The sequence below is a fragment of the Myotis yumanensis genome, unplaced genomic scaffold (genome assembly GCF_028538775.1).
Source record: "Myotis yumanensis isolate MYYU_CA2020_CCGP unplaced genomic scaffold, mMyoYum1.0.hap1 SCAF_16, whole genome shotgun sequence".
NCBI lineage: Eukaryota > Metazoa > Chordata > Mammalia > Chiroptera > Vespertilionidae > Myotis > Myotis yumanensis.
In genome coordinates, this window is record NW_027223767.1 from 37484998 (window position 1) to 37507975 (window position 22978).

At 47.5% G+C, this 22978-nt stretch overlaps 2 protein-coding genes across 2 annotated transcripts in view; one reads left to right on the forward strand and one right to left on the reverse strand.

The window, feature by feature from the left end:
* Positions 1 to 302: 302 nt before the first annotated feature.
* CNP (2',3'-cyclic nucleotide 3' phosphodiesterase) lies at positions 303 to 8365 on the forward strand. Its single transcript, XM_070394484.1, has 4 exons — positions 303 to 448; positions 1814 to 2480; positions 4801 to 4940; positions 6948 to 8365. The coding sequence occupies exons 1-4, from the start codon at positions 446 to 448 to the stop codon at positions 7395 to 7397; spliced, it is 1260 nt and encodes a 419-aa protein (XP_070250585.1). The 5' UTR covers positions 303 to 445; the 3' UTR covers positions 7398 to 8365.
* A 1271-nt stretch (positions 8366 to 9636) lies between these two features.
* Positions 9637 to 22978, reverse strand: part of DNAJC7 (DnaJ heat shock protein family (Hsp40) member C7) — a 32387-nt gene continuing 19045 nt past the window's right edge. Inside the window, exons 6-14 of the mRNA XM_070394483.1 lie at positions 19363 to 19481; positions 18345 to 18498; positions 17575 to 17739; positions 16454 to 16545; positions 13293 to 13366; positions 12747 to 12893; positions 12352 to 12504; positions 10366 to 10428; positions 9637 to 9969 (exon numbers count right to left, since the gene is read on the reverse strand). Coding sequence (XP_070250584.1) covers positions 9932 to 9969; positions 10366 to 10428; positions 12352 to 12504; positions 12747 to 12893; positions 13293 to 13366; positions 16454 to 16545; positions 17575 to 17739; positions 18345 to 18498; positions 19363 to 19481 — 1005 coding nt within the window. The 3' untranslated portion in view covers positions 9637 to 9931. The remainder of the gene's footprint in view (positions 9970 to 10365; positions 10429 to 12351; positions 12505 to 12746; positions 12894 to 13292; positions 13367 to 16453; positions 16546 to 17574; positions 17740 to 18344; positions 18499 to 19362; positions 19482 to 22978) is intronic.

The following is a 22978-nucleotide window of genomic DNA, read 5'->3' on the forward strand; positions in this document are numbered from 1 at the left end:
CTGGGGATGGAGCCCGCAACCCAGGCATGTGCCCTTGGCCGGAATGGAACCTGGGACCCTTCAGTCCAGAGGCCGATGCTCCATCCACTGAGCCAAGCCCGCTAGGGCAGCCTATCACTTCTAGCTGCTGCTCAGTCTGCGGGTCACAGGCGCGCCGCAGGTGTGCGCTCGCGTAGGCTGCCCCACGTGGGGGCGCTTCCTCCGTCCCCCCACCCCCCACCCACGGGCAGCTCAGTTTCGAGTTTCGATTTGCTGCGCCTGCGCAGACTCGAAGGCGCGTCCGGGCCCCTTCCCGGTCCGCCCGAGAGCGCTCCGCCCCCCGGCTATGTAAGGCGGCCCGGCGCGGGGTCGCGCGCTCGCTAGGCTCCGTGTCCCTCCGCGCAGGCGGGCGGCCCCGGAGAGCTAGTGCCTGCGGAGACGGCGACGGCGGCGTCCCCTCCCCATCATGGTGAGCAGGCGCGGGGAAGCCGGGAGGCGGGAGGCGGGCGCGGGGTCGCGCCTTAATGGAAAACGGGAGCCGTGGGGGACTTTCGGGAGGAAGTGCCATATGCAAACAAGGCCCTGAGGTTCCCGACTCGAGTTGAGGCTTTCAGGGCGGTCCGGTGCAACCCTGAGGTAGGGGAGAGGCGAGGAGAGTGGACGGGGCTGCGGGCGGGGTGGCGGCCGCTGGAAGAGGGACGGACTCGGGAGCTGCGGACCAGATGGCGCGTGGCTCCCGCGCGGGCGGGCGTCCCTCGCCTCCCCCTGCCCGGGGCCTGGTCCCGGAACCCAGTGGCCCGCTCCCTTCTCTGGGTGCCGACGGAGGTGGGGCTGGTGCGGAGAAGTCAGCGCATAGTAAGCGCTGTTGTCACCTGTGGCTTTGGCTGGCAGGAAGCAGAGGCTCGGAGAGGTGCTGGGACACACAGCAGAGCGGGGGTGGAGCTGGGCCCGAACGCAGGTGCCCGAGCTGCCCAGCCCTGGTGCGGGCACAGAGACCAGGACTGTGAGGGGGCCGAGCGCAGGGGAGGCGGTGGCACGCCTGGTGAATGAGGCCCTTTGTCCAGCGCTCTCCTGCCCTGCCCCCCACCCGCCCTTCTGTGGGACCATTGTCCCCCCATCCCAGACAAGAGAGTATTATCTGTTGCTGCCATTGTTGGGGGAAGGGAGGCAGTCTTTGGGTAACCCTTCTCCACCCACTCTCAGCACACTCAGAGCCAGGGCAGCTGTGGCTGTGCCCAGACATCAGACTCCTACCTCCCAAGAAAGAGGCAGGTGCGGAGAATATCAAAGTTAGGGGTCCCTAGCAGCTCAGCCTCAGGCCCTCCCTGCAGGCACTCCCAGCACATTTTTTTAAAAAGTATATTTTTGATTTCAGAGAGGAAGGGAGAGTAGGAGAGAGAGAAACATCAATGATGAGAGAGAATCATTGATCGGCTGCTTCCTGCACACTCCCATAGGGACCGAGCCCGCAACCCAGGCATGTGCCCTTGACTGGAATCGAACTCAGGACCTCCCAGTCTGCAGGCTGGTGCTCTATCCACTGAGCCAAACCAGCCAGGGCGCACATTTTTCTTTAGAGGCGACAGCAGTGGGTTGCTCTGATAGAGGAAAGTAAGAGTTTGGGAAAGCTCTGACAAGCCTGCCCTTCCTCCTCCACACCCAGCAGCAGTCGGTCCAGGAGAGAAGAGAAAGGCACCCACAGCACCCAGGGTACCTGTAAATCCAGCTGAGAGCTCCAGGCAGGGAGGGGCTCCCAGTTAGGAGGAGGCCAGAGACCAGGGAACAAGGAGCTACGAGGGACCTGGCTGACCTCTGCTCTTCCCTCCTCACACAGAATAGAGGCTTCTCTCGAAAGAGCCATACATTCCTGCCCAAGATCTTCTTCCGCAAGATGTCATCCTTAGGGGCCAAGGACAAGCCTGAGCTGCAGTTTCCCTTCCTGCAGGACGAGGAGACGGTGGGCACGCTGCAAGAGTGCAAGACGCTCTTCATCCTGCGTGGCCTGCCAGGGAGTGGCAAGTCCACTCTGGCCCGGGTCATCACGGACAGGTACCGTGACAGCACCAAGACGGTGTCTGCCGACACTTACAAGATCACCCCCGCTCGAGGAGGCTTCTCCGAGGAGTACAAGCGGCTGGACAAGGACCTGGCTGACTGCTGCCGCCGGGACATCCGGGTCCTTGTGCTGGACGACACCAACCATGAGCGGGAGCGGCTGGAGCAGCTCTTTGAAATGGCCGACCAGTACCAGTACCAGGTGCTACTGGTAGAGCCCAAGACGGTGTGGAGGCTGGACTGTGCCCAGCTCAAGGAGAAGAGCCAGTGGGGGCTGTCGGTGGATGAGCTGAAGAAGCTGAAGCCCGGGCTGGAGAAGGACTTCCTGCCACTCTTCTTCGGCTGGTTCCTGACCAAGAAGAGTTCCGAGACCCTCCGAAAAGCTGGCCAGGCCTTCCTGGATGAGCTGGGCAACAACAAGGCCTTCAAGAAGGAGCGTCAGCACTGTAGGTGGTGGGGTGGGCGGGGGGGGGCAGTGAGCCTCATTCGTAAGTCCCCTGGCTGAGCACAAGGTGCTGAATGCACAGGACCATGGTGTCCTCGAAGCGCTGGGGGCCCGTGGGGAAGCGGGTGGAGGGTCACCTAGTACCAGGCAGGGGTAGCCTTGGGTAGTGGGAGTAGAGCGGGATATGGAGAAGTGCTTCCCTTCCATTTCACCCTTTCTTCTCCCCAGTTCCCCTCTCCCAGGGGAATGTAGACCCTGTCTTAGAGGTGGGAAAAACAAATTACTGTCCTAACAGAAAATACGTCAGCATTTCATATGACCTTAGGAGAAGAATCTGCCCCAATGTTTTCAAACTCATTTTTAGCAGAACCATTTTTCTGAAATGTTCCACAAAATCCTATGCTGCAAAAACATTATAACTAGGACGATGGTGACTTCACTGGGGATGATGGTTCTCGGGCCTTGGGCTACAAAGTGCACCTTTTGTGGCATCCCACCTCGTCCAAATGCCCTTGTTTTGCAGATGGAAAGCAGGCCCTGAAGGGATGTGGGGTTTGCCCAAAGCCATAGTGAGAGCTGGGACTTTGTCCACTCCAGCAGGGGCCTCCCCAGGGCTCTCTACTGGTAAGGGCCGTTTGCTCCAGTGATGGAGTAGGTTTGTATAAGGGCCCTGGTGACCTTTTTTCTCCTGCAGTGGCCTACTGGGGATATGTCACCCATTAATCTGTTCATTTAACCCATTTCTAGTTCCCCCAAATTTTAGGTTATGTTCATACTTGAAATGTCGTCCCCCCCATCCCCTCTCAGAATACTTGTGTTGCTGAGAGGCAGTAATTAGTGCCTGTTTATGTTCTCGGAGAACTCTTTGCTCGGCTCCTAAAGCTTGAATCCTGGGGAACGAGGGCATGCAGTGACACTGGCCGGGTGTGAGTCCTGCACCTGTGAATAGCTTGAGAGAAAAGCACCCCAGGGGCAGGGCTCCTGGTTAGAGCTGGTGGCTCTGCCCTAGAGTCACTGCCTCTTGAAGCTGCTTTTTGCCATTATAAACTGGAATCCTTTTCTGCCCCGATACCACAGGAGAAATGTACTGCTCTCCGAGTAGAGGCCTCCCCCAGGGAGAGTGATTGTCCTCGAAGGTACTTGATTCTGGGAATAAACAGGGAAAACCCTAGTGACTTGGAAGCTAGCCACAGGCTTGGAGTCTAGACATTGAAATCGCAGGTACTTCCAAACCTTGTCTTGTCTACCAGCCACATGGTAACATCCCATCATATCCCAAGGCCCATTACATCCCAGACCTTGTATAGGCGCTCACCCATCAAACAAGCCGCAAGGCACACGACATAGTATGGTGACCAGGAAACTATCCCAGAGTGAACTAGGGTGCTGTTACGACTTACCTGGGGGGTTGTGGGAAAACGGGTGTATGGTCACCCTAATTGTTGTACTTCAATGACAGATAAGGGCCAAATGGCTTATAAGTGGGCTAGGGTGTTAATTATGCTCTTTCCTGCACCCTCCACTGTATCACATAGTTCCCAACCATCTTTTTTTCTCCTTTTACCCCACTTTTCATGACTTGTGGATTCCCATTGTAGATGTGATGCTGGTGAATGGCTTATGCTGCCTATCTCTGGGTTACAAGTGCCTTAGTGTTCAAGTCTGGGGATGAGATGTAAAAATCTACATAACGTAGTCAGGGAATTTAGCACCTTTTTTTGTGTGTGTTAATCCTCACCTGAGGATATTTTTTCCATTAATTTTTTTAGAGTGCAAGGGAAGAAGGTATGGGGAGAGAAACATCGATGTGAGAGACACATCGATTGGTTGCCTTCTGCACACGCCCTTGGTTGGGGATTGAACCTGTAACCCAGGTACATGCCCTTGACCAGGAATCGAACCTGTGACCCTTTGATGTGTGCGCTAATGCTCTAATCATTGAACCATACTGGCCATGAATTATGTACACTTTTTAAGCTCTGGAGTTGTTATTAGTTTGACCAACTAATGAATAAATGATTTATAGTGGCGTGCTCAAGAATTTATGCTTTTTAAACATTTTTGATTTTAGAGAGGGTAAGAGAGAAAAAGAGAGGTTTGGTCTTCCACTTATTTATGCATTCTTTGATTTGATTCTTGACTGAGGATCAAACCTGCAACCTTGGCATATTGGGATGACTAACCAATTAAGCTACCTGGCCAGGGCTCAAGAATTTATGCTTAAGGTTTGTTTAACTTTGGGCCTCAATGTTCTTGGTGATAGATGCTGGAATGCCCCTGCTCTCTGCCCTGATGACTCACTCCTCTCTCTCTCCCTGCAGTTGCCTCTGGGGATGAGCACAGGGAGAAGGTTGATCTGGTCGCCTACTTTGGGAAGAGACCCCCAGGCGTGCTGCACTGCACAACCAAGTTCTGTGACTACGGGAAGGCTGCTGGGGCCGAGGAGTACGCCCAGCAGGATGTGAGTGCTCCTGAGGGACACGGTGGAAGTGGGGAGGGGGCAGGGCTCTGGGTGGTACTGGCTTAAGGCAGGAAAACAAGATGGCAGCTCAAGAAAAATGAAATCTGTTCCAGCTCACCCCTCTGCATGGCTTATTGCACAGACCTCAGGTGCCCTTTCTGGGGCTCACCTGGCAGTGCTGCCAGCGTGTGTATTTGTCCTAGGCCTGCCCACCAGTGCTGGTTCGCCTGTAGGTTAATGGTTGGGAGCAAACTCCTGCTCTGGCCTCTGTAAGCCTCCATTCAGTCTCCTGAGGGAGCCTGGTGCTCTGAGGTTTCTGTCCTCAGGTCTGAGGCCTCGCCTTGCCCCCAAGTAACAAGTGTCCTGGAATAATGAGGTTTATTGGCTTGGGGGTACCTGTTCCTTCCTCACCTCACAACTGGTATCCTCGCCCACAGTGACATGGTGATCTGTTGCCGGGATATACATGGCTGTCTCTAGCCTCCTGCAGGTCACCTCAGCAAGGCCTTCCCTGACCCTCCACCATCTCCCCCCACTTCTCTGCCTAAGTTAATGTAGCCAGTTTACTTGTGTGGTCACTGGTCTCTTCCCACTGAAATAGAAGCTCCCTGAGGGCAAACATTTTTTATTTGGGCTCACCTCTCTTCCCAGCACCTAGCCTAACTTCAAGAATAACTATATATTGCCCTGGCTGGTTTGGCTCAGTGGATAGAGCACTGGCCTGCTGACTGAAGGGTCCCTGGTTCGATTCCAGTCCAGGGCACATGCCCAGGTTGCGGGCTCAATCTCCAATAGGAGCTTGCAGGAGGCAGCTGATCAGTGATTCTCTCTCATCATTGATGTTTCTATCTTTCTCTCCCTCTCCCTTCTCTGAAATCAATAAAAATGTATTTTAAAAAAAGTGTGTAACACGTTTACTACCATCTTTAACCATTCATTCATTTAACAATATGTGTTAAGCGTTTTTTATGTGCTAGACACCACTGGGACAAAGGACTGGGAGCAGAAATATAGAGAAGCTTTTATGGTCAGATGGGCTTTCTCTGAGAAACAGATATAACCAGATGTACAATCAGATGTAAAGCAAGGTTTTGCTCCAGGCATTTATTTCTCACCTCGTCCTGCCCTCCAGGTTATGGCCTGGTTATCAGGGTAGCTATGACCAGGGGAAGCCCAGTACTCATGCCTGACATTGTTCTTTTTTAAAATATATTTTTATTGATTTCAGAGAGGAAGGGAGAGGGAGAGAGAGAAACATCAATGATGAGAGAATCATTGGTTCACTGCCTCCTGCACGCCCCACATTGGGAATAGAGCCCGTAACTTGGGCATGTGCCCTGACCGGGATTCAAACCACAACTTTCTGGTTCACAGGTCAACGCTCAACCAGTGAGCCACACTGACCAGGCTGGACACTGTTCTAAGCTCTTCACCCAGTCACTCCTTTAACCCTCACATGGAGATGGGTTCTAGTGTCATTCCATTTTACAGATGAAGAAGCCAATGGAGAGAAGTTCAACAGCTTGCTCAAAGCCCTGCAGCTAGTAACGGGGGAGGGGGAGACTAGATTCTAAACACATTGTTCTTTTTTAGAATATATTTTTATTGATTTCAGAGAGGAAGGGAGAGGGAGAGAGAGAAACATCAATGATGATAGAGAATCATTGATTGGCTGCCTCCTGCACAACCCCTACTGGGGATCAAGCTGGCAACCCGGGCATGTGCCCCTGACTGGAATTGAACCTGGGACTTTTCAGTCCTCAGGCGACGCTCTATCCACTGAGCCAAACCGGCTACAGCGACCTTGTTTTTTCACATTAGCCTCAACAGATAGTGGAAAAACACCCCGACACCACACAGGCTGTTAGTGATATTTATGGATGATATGCCTTTTACCAAAGGGCTCTGCTCACTTGTGCTCACCTGCCAGACCCACGCTTCACAGCTGTCCTCTCTGGAAGCCACCACCTCTAGCTTGGTCCTCATTCTCATTCTCTCTCTCTGCAGGTGGTGAAGAAGTCTTACTCCAAGGCCTTCACGCTGACCATCTCTGCCCTCTTTGTGACGCCCAAGACAACGGGAGCCCGGGTGGAGCTGAGTGAGCAGGAGCTGCCACTGTGGCCAAATGACGTGGACAAGCTGTCTCCCTCTGACAGCCTGCCCCGGGGGAGCCGTGCTCACATCACCCTAGGCTGCGCGGATGACGTGGAGGCCGTGCAGACTGGCATTGACCTCCTGGAGATTATACGGCAGGAGAAGGGGGGCAGCCGAGGAGAGGAGGTGGGTGAGACACCCCGGGGCAAGCTCTTCTCCTTGGGCAATGGGCGCTGGATGCTGAACCTGACTAAGAATCTGAAGGTCAGGGCCATCTTCACGGGCTACTATGGGAAGGGCAAACCTGTGCCCACACAGGGCGGTCGCAAGGGGGGTGCCTTTCAGTCCTGCACCATCAACTGAGTGTTCTCACCACCCCTTGGGTGCCCCTCTTTAGAAGGGAAGGGGGTGCAGAAGGAAGCATGCCCTCTGCTTGATCTTTAAGATTTTTTTTTTATTCAGTTAACTTCATAACCTTTTCAAAACTTGTAAGATAACTGCCCCTCTTTTTCTGCCTACCCTCTTCCTGTCTAATTCAAGCTCTCAACACAAAGGGGTGGGGGCAGGTACCATTCAGGAATCTGGACCAGAGCTGATAAGCTGGGCCGAGCTGGGCCTGGAGCTGCAGCCACAACCGTGAGCCCTGTCCAGAGCTGGCTAGTGGGAGAGACCCCAGGGCTCCACATCCCTTCAGCCAGGGGACACTGGTGGTGGGAGTGAGAGGGGAGGATCCCTGGGCTTTGATCCTATTTCTTAATCAGTGTAGCCTCAGGAAGACTGAGGCTGCTTATCAGGGTAGAAAAGGGGTTAACCTTTTAAGTGCCTGTCCCTTCCTTCTTCACACTGTAACTAGGTAACAGTTTGATAGTTAGGAAAGAAAACAGATCAGTAAGCAGCAGCCATACCCCAGGCTGGCTGCTGGCCTCACCCCAGGAAGGGGATGGGGGGCCATCCTTCCTAGTGGTGTGGCCCTGCTATGGGATGGGAGACCGAGGCCAGAGACAGTGCGTGGTGGGGGAGCTCCAGTATTGCAGTCTGCCCAGCCCATCTTGCCTCCTTGGTGCCTCTGGAGGCCTCTGTGCCTCCTCTAAAGGGGCTGGACTCCTGGCTGTTAAGGGCTAAGCCCCACCCAGTGCTTTTGAGAAGGGGTTAACACTGCTACATGGACTATGGTTCCTGGGGTGCCCTCCACTACCCTCTGCTCAGTAACAGAGCCTTGCTAATTAGGTTGTCACTTGACAAAAAGTGCTTGGGATTTGAGTTACCAACCTGGCTTTGCCCAACCTCAGTAACTTATAATACTGATAATGAAATAAATCGTGTTAATCCTAGCTGTGTGAGTCTCTCTCACCCTTCTGTGCCCAGCTTCTCTTCCCTGGGACGAGGGCTGGGTGTGTCTTTGTTCCACAGCTTGGGGCCATCGGTCCTGTCTCCCCACTGCTGGCTGGCCACAGCTGTGACGAGGCTGGGCAGCTGAACAGTGTTGGCTTTCATGAGGAGACAGAAAGGAGAGAGGCTGGTCTTAGACACACACAGAAAGTGGGGGTTGGCTGGGTATGAGGGATGCAGAGCACAGAGTCTCGTCCCCTATTAACTACTAAAACAGGCCCACAGGTGTGCCCAGCCCAGTCAGAAAGACTTCTCAAAGGAAAAACAAACGCCAAACAAAAAAACACATGAAAGACTTCTCAGAGAAGCAAGACCCCAAACTGCTAGTATGGATTTCCCCAGGCCAGTGGTGCTTCAATCACAAGGGAGGGCCTGACTTTCAATCTCTTCCAACAACAGTCTGGACAGCTACACAGGGGAGTTCCTAGGCCTAAATTAGTCATCTCTTCACCAAGGGCTTGGCACCAAAGCGGGGGAGGACTGGAAAAGAATGAGGCAGGGGCTCGGAAAAGAAATCATAGTATCTGTTTGGTCCAAGGTCTGCTCCACCATCTCTACCACCAAAGCACCAAAAACCCGTTTCAGACGAAGACCCTAGTGTCTGCCTGGAAATCCCCACAAGATTCCTCACCACAAACACTAAGCCTGACCCGACCGGCATGACACGCGCCACGGCTTCCTTCTCCAGCTTGCTGCCCATGCAGAAAGGGCACCCGTGGAGAAGCGAGGGCATTTGCTAAGAACGGTGTTTCCAACTGTGTGGGCAAATGTCAGCAACCAGATCCCTGGGCCCAGGAGGCAGGGTTTTACCTTGTCTCCATCTCCCTCAAACCTGCAAGAGGAACTGAGAGAGTCCATATAAACCTCTGTCTAGGTTAGCCTGGCCTGGCACACATCCACCCCTGCTCTATGTGAGCTTTGGACATACACAGCTTCTAGTGATTTCTGGTGGCCTCCACCATGAAGCAAGCATGTTTTCTGAACTCAGTTCCCTATGACTGACAACAGACCGGGCCCAGCAGCATGCTCAGCACCTGCGCAGCACTTCCAGGCTGAACAGGTTTGGGAGAGGCAGCCAGCACCCCACCTGCCACCAGGCTCTGGAAGCCCACACCCCTGTGGGGCAGCTTGTGAGCCTGAAGACCACGTCAGCATTAGGTCTGTGCTGGGAGCTCAGCTCTGGCCCACTGACAAAGCAGCTGGCAGAGCAAAGTGCCAGAAAAGATCAAAACATTTTATTCTCTCTCTTTTTTTTTAATAAAGTTAACAGTAAAACAAAAATTCACAAGCTGCCTCCCTGTCCACCCCCCACCTCCCTCCCCTCCCCGCAGTCTTCAGTGCTGGCTCCCTTTCCTTCACCCCACTCACAGACACAGGGCATCCAACTGAGAAAACGAAACTGCTCTAAGTACATGGAGACATGATGAAGGGAGGAGGTGAATTGTGTCCACATTCAAGGTTAAACTGAGCAAGTCGGCATTTTCTGGATTCTGGATGGTTTCCTTTCATTAGCCAAATTGAAAAAAGAAATTCCCAGGACCAGATGCTGTAGGGAAAAAAGGGCTTGTTAGTTGACTCTGGATTTTCTAGGAAATATCACTTTGCTCTGATTATGGAGAAGTCTCCAAGGGCTGCTTCAAAGTCAGAGAAGAAGCTCTAATGGTATCAAACAGCCTGGTCCCTGGGATGTAAGGGAGCACATGAGCATGATGTGAGTGTGTGTGTAGCTTCTAACACCTCCCCTCTTGTCAGCAACGCCTCCCTGACCCTGTGGAGGTGTGACAATAAGGCAAGGTGCCCAGAAAGCTCCCTTCTGCTATCCTCAGCCATGCTGGAGGGGACAGAGGCCCCACTAGATGAGAATTCAGCTGCCTCCAATCATAAGCCCCCTGATCAAAGAGCTCCCTAACTGGGGACTCCCAAGAACAGCAGGCATACCCACCTTCAAAGCTGAAGCCCCCAGGCCCACCGAAGAATGCCTTGAAGATATTGTTTGCATCAAAATCTGTGGGCAAGGTGAGAAACAGGGAAGGAACAAAAAGGTGAAAAAAATAGAAGTGTTTGAAGGGGAATTTATCATGACACTCAGAATGGGTCTCCAAAGCTTTCCCAGATAGTATCACTGTCTCTCAGTTTCCCCAGCTTCAGACTAGAGGTGAGGACATCTGCCCCACCCTATGCAGATCTTACCACGACCCCACTCCTGGGCTATGTTCCCTTCTGCAGCCCCAACCCCGAAGGAGAGCGTTCTTTGCCTCAACCCAGTTAGCTGGCCCTCTCTTCTCCACAACTGGGAATGCCACAGACTTTCCCCACACTATCTCCCTATAATGCTTGGGGCTGCTACCGAAAAGGCTAAAATTTATCATACACTACCGAGAATAAATATAAGACCTATAATTTATTGTATCTGTTTGATTCTATGCTGTATAAACTGTATTCCAGAAAACTTGTGGTTTATTAAAACACCAAGTAGGTGCCAATCATGGTGCCGGGTACTTTGCATATATATCATTTAATTCTAATAACAGTTTGTCAGGATTAAGTATCATTACCAATTTATATTCAATGAAACATAAGTAGGGAGCTCAAGTAATCTGCCCAAGATCATGTGGGTATAAAAGCAAAATAAGTGATTAATTCCAACTTCTGTCTGACTCCAGCACTGTGCCCGTGTCATGAGGCCACAGCAGGTCTGATGCCCCCAACCACTGCCTGACCTAAGTTGCACAGAAAGATTTATCTCCACCCCTGAATTCCAAAGGCACACTGTGTCCAAAAGTGAATTCTTTGCCAGCATATCTGTTCATCTTCCTGGGTCCCCTCGCTCAGTGAATGGCCCCATTGAGTCTGCTATGCCAGAGCCACTCTCAACTTAGTCCTTTCCCTCTTCCAACACATTCGAGCAACCAACTCTTGCTGAGCCCGCCATCTCCCAACTGTGCCCGCCAGTCCTTTCCATCTACTGTCTTCCCTCCCTTGCTATTCTCTCCCTCCAAACCACCTCTTTGCTGCCAAAACAAATGTATTTCCAGAGCGTAAATCTGGCCTACAACTCCCCTACTTAAAACTCTTAAATAGCTTTTGATGGATTATAGCTCCATTACCAATAAACCTAGGTTTTTCCTCTCTCACTGAACTGGAGAGGTCAGGGTTATCTATACATCAGTATCAATCTTATTGTAAGTTCCAAAAGTTTTTCTTAGTGAAGGAAAAGGGGTTGGCATTAGAGACAGTGGTCTGAGAAGTGGGCATAGTTCAAGGCCTCTCTTATCTCTGAGCTCAAAGTGAGCAATGATGGTGATAGCTATGCTTTACTTCATTCTAAGTCTTTTGGGGGAAATTAAAATCTGTGAGTGCTTACAGGAATGTATGATGCAAATAAATATCAGAATACACTTTGTAGTAGGGGCAAAAGAAATCCCAGCCAATAGGAAAAGCCCATAATCCTTTCTCCATCCCCTAAGGCCTCCTGAGGTCTGCTCCAGCTACTCTCTCCACACTGCCCGCCTCGAGCACCCTCTATCCCGCAGAGCCCCTTGGAACTCCCAAGGGTGGTTTACTTTTCTGCACTTCCATGCCTTCCTTCCCTTGCTAAACTCACTCCCCAGTGCCCCCTGGGCACCTGCTACACTTAATTGCACTCACTTGATTCCATGTCTATTAGATCAGGGGTCAGATTTGGTCTGCAGGCAGAAGTTTGCAAACCTCTAGACTGGGTTCCCAGAAGTCAGGGAACCTGTTTGATTCGTCTTTATTCTTTCCAGCACCCAACACGGTGCCTCACATGCCACAGGTCTAGATTAAGTGTGTGCTTTATGAATCACTGGCTGAGGGAAAGTGTGTGCTTTCCCTCTGGAGTGTCTTCAAAAATATTCTAAAATTCTACAGCTATCAGATGCATCCCAGGTTGCCCAAACCAACTCACCACCCATATTCATGCCCTCCTCATCCAGGTCCTGTCCACTGTCATAGCGAGTCTTTTTCTTGGGATCAGAGAGGATGGTAAAAGCTTCTCCAACTTCCTTGAACTTTTTCTCCTCCTCCTTCTGAACTTCGGCACTGGCTCCACTGTGCCGATCTAAAGGGGAGCGGGGGGAGTACAGGGAACTCGTCTCAAAAGACTCAAGAAAGAAGTTAAAGAGAAAGACCACTTGATGTCTGACTTGAGAATTCGGTACTTCCCAAAATTTGGAGGGCACTGAACTTAGCAACACCTTCTTCCCAGTGAAGCGCCTCTCTGAGGCTTTCATTCTGGACCGAGTTTGGTACTGGGCCAGCCTGGCTTGCTCTTCCCATGGAGTCCACTCCCCACCGCTCTACCTGGATGGTGCATCAAGGCCCGTTTCCGATAAGCTTTCTTGATCTCATCCTCAGAGGCATTCTTGTCCACTCCCAGAATCTTGTAGTAATCTTTCCTCTTACTCTTCTTTAGTTCCATCTGTGCATTTTTAAGGAGTTGTTTGTGTTCTAAAGGGAGACATCTAGCATCAAGGACAAATCTGATCTGGCTTCCCCTACCAGGTCCCAGCCCAGATGTGTTGGAGTCAGAAGTCTTGTTAACTATACCAGGGGCTTTTATGGTATGTTTTCCCCCTAGAGATTAAAAAAAATCTACTCATACTTAGAGTTTCTCACATCAGTCTCATCACAGAGAAAATAATGTGAAGTTAACAGGCAAGATTTGGGACCAGAAAAATAGATGGCCCGTTCTACACTCAGGATTTCTGTTCACTTCTTCCTGGCTGGTGATCGAATAAGCTCCAGCTACAATCATGATCCCTAAATCAAATTACCCGTGTCCAGTTCTTAGGGCCTACACGTAAGGCCGCACCGTTTCCTGAGAAGCATGCTCCCAAATACCTTTACCTTTTGTTTTCTCCGTTTGATACACTTTTTCATAGTCCCGCACTGCTTCTTCATACTGTTCTGTGTCCATGTAACTGAGAAGGAAATACAGGGCAGTAGAGTGACATAAATAGCAATGGCCTTCAGTATCACTCTAGAGGAAGAGCCATGGCTCAAGCATGAAACACAGACTTTTGGTTGAGATGCTTCATGAAACAGGAGTCCTTAAGCTAGCATGAGAAAAAATTAACCACCACACTTCCTTGAGAAATATAGAGAGGTCTCATGCCACTTGCACCCAACCTGCAAAGTGATAGTCTGCTCTGAGCAGAAAGCAACCAAGAGAAACTTCCTTTTGATTTCATAGAGCCACCAAGAGGCATCTGGCCTGCCTTAGGAAAGGCAATGTGAAAGCACCCATTTGATTACTTGAGATTAAAACACACGAGAAAAATTATCAAGTGAGATAAATGGATATGGAAGAGCTTTGAAACCTAGAGTGCCATAAACATGCAGGGCCAGCCTCAATCCAGAGTGGAAGTGGGATTAGTGAGCCACTAGAAGGATCAAGGTCAAGGTGGTGGCCACTGGCAAATGCTTTCATTAAGACCAATCAATCTGAGAGATATAGGTGAGACAGAAAAGGACCCTAAACTTAGGCTTGCTTCCATTTGGACAGTGCAAAAGAAAGGAGGGGACCTGGCCCAAGATGGGAGGAATCTAGCTTTTGATAGGCCGACTGCTAGACCTTTTAAGTGTTTCTTCCACAGAAGCCAAGGGGGCATCTTCTGTGTCCTGATAAGATCACTGGCACCAAGACTGGCTACCAATTATATAGACTGCGGTAGTGGTCGTAGAGACAGACACCGTCAGTTGAGGAATGGGAAGTGACTATGCAGTGCAGCTGGCCGACGCACAACAAAGATTCAATTTACTCCAATGCTCCCACACTGGCCCATCTTCCCAAACACCACAGAACCCACCAGGCTTGCAGGCCAGGCAGAGGAAGTGCTGCTTATATAGCTGGCCAAAGAGAAGCCCAACAGTTGAGGCATCTCTGACTTTGTCAATACCTTGATTTATGCCTTTAAAAAAAAAAGATAACTAAACCATGCCCTATGGACACAGATGCTATTAGGAGCTCAGAGAACCCATTTACAGGATGAAGTATAATATAAACTGAAGTGAAAAAAAAATTGGTAACTGGTAGCCCTGGGCGTAGAATGATCTGACAAGCAACCTTGATGAACTTTCCAGATCCATATGTGATATGCTCAGCAAGCTGGTTTTATAGTGATTTGCATTTTACCTCACACTTAATAAAAAAAAATTCTAGGACATTCTTACATTTAAAAGTTTTTCTGAAGTTGAAGTAGAAAAGTAAGCAAGGCCTTAGGGAGAATGGGAAATGCCAGCTCATGATGGGAAATATAGCAATGATCTGACATCTCCCCAACTTTAGGGACAAACTGAGGCAGACTAAACAATCAGGCCCCTGGTCTGAGCTAATCTCCAATTCTTCTTGTGGGGGCTGTTGCCGAAGTCTCAACCAACTGTGTCCGCCTATGCTGCTGCCCCCTGTGGTGGGATCTCAAAAGTAGAGCCACTCAGAGGACAGTTTTATTTCTGCCACAAAGATGATATGTCTCTGGTCAAAGCAACTCCTGATTTTTGTTTATTGTACCCAGATGAAAAAAATAACCTCCATTCATCCTCCTCCTAACAAATCAAGAATGTCTGTTCTCTTGCCATTGCAGTATCATGTATCTAGACATACAGGTGATTCTCCATTTTGACTATTAGTTAAAACTGTAGTAAACATGTATACAGCATTTTGCATCTGTTAAAATAAGTCTTTAGCTGGGTCAAAGGGTACTCTTATCTTTCGAAGCTTCCACATTTGTTTGTCAGTGGTTTGTAAAGATGAGATTAACTGACAGTTGGTCTCACAGAATCTATAATTTTGCATTTGTTTCTGTTTCACAGACAGTCCCCTACTTAAAAATCCACGCACGTAGCAGTTTTCCTATTTTAAAAAAATGTGGATAATTTTGGCAAAACTAGGCCACCTTTTGCACCACCTTCTGCACCACCGATGAGACTTGGGCACTTAAAGAATGATAGGCTCATCAGGCAGTACAGCACCTACTCTTTAGAAATGACATTTCATAATGAGGACTGAAGGGGCAATGGAAGATCGGTATATAAGTAGGTCTTCCATTAGAAATTTTAAAAATGGGAGGTTCCTTGTCTGGGAAAGAATCTGAAAAAAGATAGATTTGCATTGGCTGAGTGGCTCAGTTGGTTGGGGCATTATCCTGTACACCAAAAGGTTGCGGATTGTATTCCCCGTCAGGGCACATTACTAGGTTGCGGGCTCGATCCCCGGTTGGGGCATGTAAGGGATGTAACTGATTGATGTTACATCTCTCTCTCTCTGTCTCTCTCCCCTCTCTAAACATATCTTCAGGTGAGGATTTAAAAAAAAAAAAAAAAAGAAGTAAGATTAATTTTTGAAAGGGGTCTCTCCTAGCTCTTGCTAATATTCCTGCATGGAGAAGACTCCGGTGGGTCCAAGAGTTAAGATGAACAAGTATGCTCTGGGCACTAAAGGCAGGCATACCCTGGCTCGGAAATCAGCTAGTCAGATGGGTATTTTCAAAGCGGGTTCCATATACTGCTGGGAGGTTGAGCTAGATTAAATCTCTTCTAACTTTAAGACTGTCTTTCCTAACCCAAACAAACAGGCTAAGCAAGACTCTCAACTGTCTCCAAGATTATTCTTCTTCCAAACACCATACATTCATTCAACATTTATTGAGTGAGCACTTACTATGTTCCAAGCACTGTGCCAAGTTAGAGCAAAAGTGTACAACACAAAACAAAATCTCCAAAGAAAATGGATTTAAACTTTAACAAAAGGTATTTGGGTCAGGCATCAGAGGAAACTTACTGACCGTGAGGGGCGTAAGACACAGGCATGGGAGACTGAGGGAGCTTGTGCAATCTCCTCCGCTGGAGGTCTATAAACATAGTTTAGGGCTGGAACAATCCCACCTAGAGGCAGGGGGAAGGACCAAATGACCTCACAACATCCCCGGGTCTGCTTCATCATCCATAATGCAATTCCCCTGGCAGGCCAGCAGCAACTCCCTCTTCCCCCACCCAGCAGAGGCACTCACCACTGAGCTCTTCTCAAGTAGGCTTTTATGTAAGTGTCATCGAGCTTCACTGCACTTGTGCAGTCTTCTATTGCATCATCTAGTTTCCTAAGCTTCAGGAGAGAGAGAGCAGTCATACTTCACATGGTGGTGATCGAGGGAGCCCAGAAGCTGTGAGCATGGCTTCAAAATTCTAAGGGGATTGGTCATGCTGGCTCCCCAACTGTCACACTTGTTCTTGGTCACTGGGAAAGTCTCTATCTCAGTGGACTAAGGACACCAAATTTGAAATTGGTTCCTTCTCTAAGTAATGGAAGCCAGGCACACTTATCTGCAAGGATAAAACCACCTCTACTATTCCAGGTTAGTGCTCAACAGTGGAAATAGTAAGGGTGGTTCCTGCCCTCCATTCTTCCAGAGACCAACTAGAGCAGTGATGGCGAACCTTTTGAGCTCGGCGTGTCAGCATTTTGAAAAACCCTAACTTAACTCTGGTGCCGTGTCACATATAGAAATTTTTTGATATTTGCAACCATAGTAAAACAAAGACTTGTATTTTTGATATTTATTTTATATATTTAAATGCCATTTAACAAAGAAAAATCAACCAAAAAAATGAGTTTGCGTGTCACCTCTGACATGCGTGTCATAGGTTCGCCATCACTGAACTAGAGGGATCAGGATTACTGGGATTTTTAACTGCTGGAACTCTGCAAAGAGCCTACTCTTGTTTTCTGCGGTGGATAGGACCACAGGGGCACTCTCTTTTCAACTGAGCATGGATGGTGACCATCAGTTATGCTGAAGGAAAAAACCCAAGCCTGCCTCATACTCTCATTTCCTCCAAATCACTCCTAAAGAATCACTTGCTTAGGCAAAAAGAAGCAACAATACTTGCTTCAACAACTGTCCCAGAGCTCCTGTCATTCTCTGGAAAAAAAGGACTTTACATCGTTGCTCAAGTGCTCCTAAGTTCCACGGAAAATATAAAAGCTTGCCTCTCAGAAGGAAGTTCTTAATAAGCTGAGATACCAAACAGCTTTTCCTCCTGTCTTCTGGGTTACCCTCAGTGGGGAGATTTCCCAAGACCTCTTCCATGTCCCTTAAAAAAATCTCCATAGGCCCCCAGACCAAGTGCTTACCTTGGAATTAACCGTACCCCGATTACAGTAGAGTTTAGCATTTGTTTTTATATTGTTGGGGTCTATCCCCAGGGCTTCTGTGTACAGTTCATATGCTAGCTTGTAATTTCCTTCTTTAAAGGCTTTATTTCCATCTTCTTTCTTTGCTTTCAGTGCTTTGGCATTCTATAGAGAAAAGCAAGGGGAGGTCAGTTCACATCCAGAAAGCCTCAGACACCCTGCACAGAGACTACCCTATTTTTAATTTCTTGATCCCAGTAGTTCAGCATCACACAGCCCCCCACCCCACCCCACCCCACCCCACCCCACCTCCTGGGCTATTTGTTCTTCACTGTGCTTCCTACAGAGTGGACAGAAGAAAACTAGATTTATAAAAGAAAACCAAGGAGAACTGTGTTTCCCAGGGTTTACCTCTACTCCCCAGGACAAGCATTACTACCTTTTCTTCACTGAGGGAAGAAAAGAAAAACCACTTAAATATTAAAAGGATCTGACCTATCTGATCACATTTATCTTTAGGCAAACTAAAGTAGTTCTGAAATCTTTTTTTTTTTTTTTTTAATGTAGAGAATTTTCATAAGAGTATATCTGAGTCAACCTGATGACATATGCCAGGGAGCGAAATCTCAAATGCTCCCCTGAAATCGTTCTAATAAAAGGACCAAGCATTCTGACAAGCATTCCTGTGATTCTAAAACCTTCCATTCCAAACTCTTAGAGGCTCAAAAAGTAAGCTTCTTTACCACATAGATCTGGTGCCTAGAACTTACTCTGCAAGCAACACAGGCCTTCTCATGGTCAGGAGCCATCCTGAGAGCCTGTACAAAAAACTGAACCGCCTTCTCAATACAATCTTCATAATAAAGGCAAAGACCTCGTACATACAGAGCATCCGCATTGGTGGAATCCATTCGTAAAATGTCACTGCAATAGCAAGAAAGAAGGCACATTTAGCTGTGGTTTGGATTTCCCCACCATTACTATTTTATTTGTGGGTTTTTTTCCTTGACCATTTGTCTAACATGGACGTATCCAAAGGTAGACAGATTCCCAAGAATTTTTCCCAAACAAACCACATACATGCCTCACAATCTTTACTAAAATAGGGGTTAGCAAACTACAGCCCACAGGACCAAATTCTGTCTGTCACCAGTTTTTGTATATAAAATTTGATTGACACCAAGCCACATCATTCATTAATCTACTCTCTATGGCTGCTTTTGCACTACACAGGCAGAATTGAACAATTGCAACAGAGACCACATAGCTTGCAAAGCTTGAAATATTTATTATATTTAGAGTATTTGCAAACCCTTGGAATAGACAGAAAAGGACATTTAAAAAATAAAAACCATGCCCTGCCCGGTGTGGCTCAGTTGGTTGAGGGTTGTTCCATGCACCAAGAGGTCATCGGTTCAATTCCTGGTCAGGGAACATGCCCAGGTTGTGGGCTCAATCCCCAGTAGGGGGCATGCAGGAGGCAGCCAGTCGATGTTTCTTTCTCTCCCTCTTCCGTCCTATCTCTGAAATCAATTCAAACATTAAAGAAATACAAATAAAAACTAAACAAATTCCCACATCTGTTCTTTCATATATAGCTTAAGTACTTACTATACTCCTATATTCCTTATGGGTTTTCAAATTTAGTCTAATATTTGGTTTTAAGTCCCAGGAAGGTCTGGTCAGCCCTAGCTGGCCTACCTACAAGACACACGGTAGCTACTGCTGTAGATAGCACCCATCCAGTAGAATCTGACTTTTCAATGCAGAACTGGCCTGAATTCATACCTAGCCACAGACTGTGCTTCTGGATAACGACCCAGCATTGCTAAACATTCTGCTTTGAGGATTTTGAAGCGATGGCAAGCAGGGGCAAATTCTAGTGCACGATCCATGCAGAAAACCACCTACAGGGAGGAAGAAAGCAAATAAAGTTCTTCATCCTGGACTCCAGAAACGTCTTCATGTTAGTTTTGTCACAGGTAATAGATTTAAAGGAGAGTAATATCAGTTTAAGAACATACCTAATTCATTTGATTAAAGCACTAAAATGAGGAAAGCAGTTGATCCAGATGATAATGGTGACAGCAAATATGTAACAGTACTTTGTATATTAACTCACTTGATGCTCACACAATTTTATAAAGTAGGTAATATTATTACCCTTATTTTACTGATGAAAATACTAAAGCACAGGGATTAAATAACTTGTTCAAGGTGACCAACAGAAACAGGATTTGATCTTAAACACTAAGACTCCAGAGCCTATACCCTTAATCACCATGCTAAGCTGCCTCCACAGTGAAGCATATCCACAATGACTATGATCAAAAACTCATATTCTTCTAATGTAGAAACTGTTACTTGATACTTTGCATAGTTCATCATGTTTAGCCTCGTAAGACAAGAAGTACTAAAAATAACCTGGTGTGGAATCATTGCTCTCTCTGCTATTGAAATTGCTCACAGTTCTCTCCTCCCTGTGTCAGGAACCTCAAATCTCAGAGTTCCATGGTGACCACTCTTCCACTTTTAGTTTAGTAGAGAAATATGCCAATAAAACAATTCATTTACAATGGTCAGAAACCAAAAGACAAGTATCTCCCCCGCCCCCGTGCCCAAACACATACACTCGCATACAGCTGGGATTAGTTCCCTCTTTCAGTTTCGTAAAGGCTCTCTGTATATTTCTATTTTTTCTTTTTAGAAGTTTGTTCTCCAAGCTTTCATTTTTTGTTTAGCTGCTATTCCTGGGAGATCCTTGCTGAATCACATTCTCCTCCAAGAATAACTGACCCAAAGGCAAAGTCTGGAGTTAAGGGTTACCCATTCCCTCACAGGTTGAGAACCGCTGAAATAGAACAAACAATAGTGGCTACTGTGGTGTGAGATCGAGGCAGGTGGAGGATAAGTTGGGGCAACACTTAACACTGAATATATTTATACCTTCTAGCTTTTAAACCACAAGAACCACCCACTTGAAAATTAAATGTAAAAGTCTGGGGAAGTAGATAAACACCATGAGCTGTTGCACTGGGAAGACTTTGCAGTATTACAAGAGTAGTGGTAGAGATGCCTCTCCTTCAATGGCACAGGTTACTTCCTGGAAGTTCTAAGGACAATATGAAAATTCAGGCATTATGCAGGCAGAGTCATGGTATTAATTTTTCCTCTTTAAATGGAAAAAGAATGGGGGTGGGGGTAGGGGTGGGGAGCAGCCAGTCAACATTTCAGGAGCCATACCCTGCTGCTTTCACAAGGTTCTGTATGGAGATGGTTCTGTCATCCTGGGGAGTGTCAGAGGCTCCGTGCTTCACTTCCCACCCCCATCTCCCTATGACTAGGGACAGCTGCAAGCAAAGAAGATCTTTGTTTCTTCTAACTTCATCTGTTCCCTCAGCTAAGATCATAATTCTTCATTTGTGACATCACCATGAGCTACAGTGGCGGGGGCTGGGATGTCACAAACAGAGGATTCTATCATAAAGTGGGGATTCTGGTTCCAGAGCGGGCAAGGGAGAAATGAAACCCAAAGGCCGCCTTTTGAGAGAAAGTTTTTGTCCACGTAAACCTCAGAAAACATGACAAGATGCAGAATTGCTTTCCAAACATACACACACAAAAACAAATTTTAAAAAGAATGCACGTATAAATCACACTACAAAGTTAGTGTGGTTATTAAAACCAATGGATAGAAGAGGGATGCTAAATAAGTTAATGCTGGGACTCTCCATAAGCTAATCAGGTATATATGTATTACCAAATAAAAGACCTTAACAGTGTATGACTTGAGAACAATTCCTCAAGTGAAACCTATATGTTCATGTTGATCAATGTCACCCCAATTAATTTAATTAAAGTAATAATAATAAAAAACAACCAAAAGAATAATTCTTAACTGTACACTTTTGTCAAACATTTATTGAGTATCTGTTGCAGAAAGCTCCAAGCGAAATCCGACATATAAAGCGACAACTCCGTTCCTTGGATGGTACTCATAAACTCCCTTTAAGTGATCTGAAAATCAATCCTGATCAGTGTTTTTTAACCTTTTTGGGAGCCCTTTATCTCCTCTTTTGAAAGTCTAGTGAAAGCTACTTCTGAGTACCATCTAAAGAAGGGGGTTAGGAATTATTATACAGATGAGGCGTAACTACTACAACACCTAGAAAGATACCTAGAGCTTTTGTACTTTTCCCATGTTTCAGATTTGTCAACCCCTTTGGACTTAAATTTCCATGAACTATCACACAGCTCCATAAAGGGCAGAGTGTGCTTTTGTAGAAAGGCCTAACATCAAAAAGGTAGTGATGTCAGGTTCCATACACTATTCAAAATGTAAAAGGGCCTCTCTCTAGTTTTGATTTCTAGCTCCATCAAGCTCCCATAAAGCAGGTGTTAAAACTAGCTCTCGCCCTGACCGGTTTGGCTCAGTGGATAGAGCGTCAGCCTGCGGACTGCGGGGGTCCCAGGTTCGATTCCGGTCAAGGGCATGTGCCTTGGTTGCGGGCACATCCCCAGTAGGGCATATGCAGGAGGCAGCTGATCGATGTTTCTCTCTCATTGATGTTTCTAACTCTCTATCCCTCTCCCTTCCTCTCATTGATGTTTCTAACTCTCTATCCCTCTCCCTTCCTCTCATTGATGTTTCTCTCTATCCCTCTCCCTTCCTCTCTGTAAAAAATCAATAAAATATATTTTAAAAAAAACCACACACACACACAAAAAAACAACTAGCTCTCATTATTAAAATAAAAATAGACGCCAGCCGGTGTGGCTCAGTGGTTGAGCATCAACCTATGAACCAGGAGGTCAGAGTTCGATTCCCAGTCATGGCACAGATCCAGGTTGTGGGCTCGATCCCTGGTGTGGGATGTGCAGAAGGCGGCCAATCAATTAAATGATTCTCTCTCATCACTGACGTTTCTCTCTCGTTGTCCCTCTCCCTTCCTCTCTGAAATCAATAAAAATGTATTAAAAAAATAGATTATTTGCCCTGATCGGTTTGGCTCAGTGGATTGAGCATCGGCCTGTGGACTGAAGGGTCCCAGGTTCAATTCTGGTCAAGGGCATGTACCTTGGTTGCGGGCACATCCCCAGTGGGGGGTGTGCAGGAGGCAGCTGATCGATGTTTCTCTCTCATCGATGTTTCTAACTCTCTATCCCTCTCCCTTCCTCTCTGTAAAAAATCAATAAAATATATTTTTAAAAAAATAGATTATCCAAACCCAGTATTTACTAGTAATTCCAACTGGCTTTTCCTTTTTTTCCTAAAAGAACATTTTTAGACCACTATCTTATATAAAAAACAGGAACTCGTGTAACAAATTCATTTTGCTTTTTATCATCAGAAAGCCAAATATAATTAACAAAAAAGTACTTCAGTAAAAAATAATTTTAAATG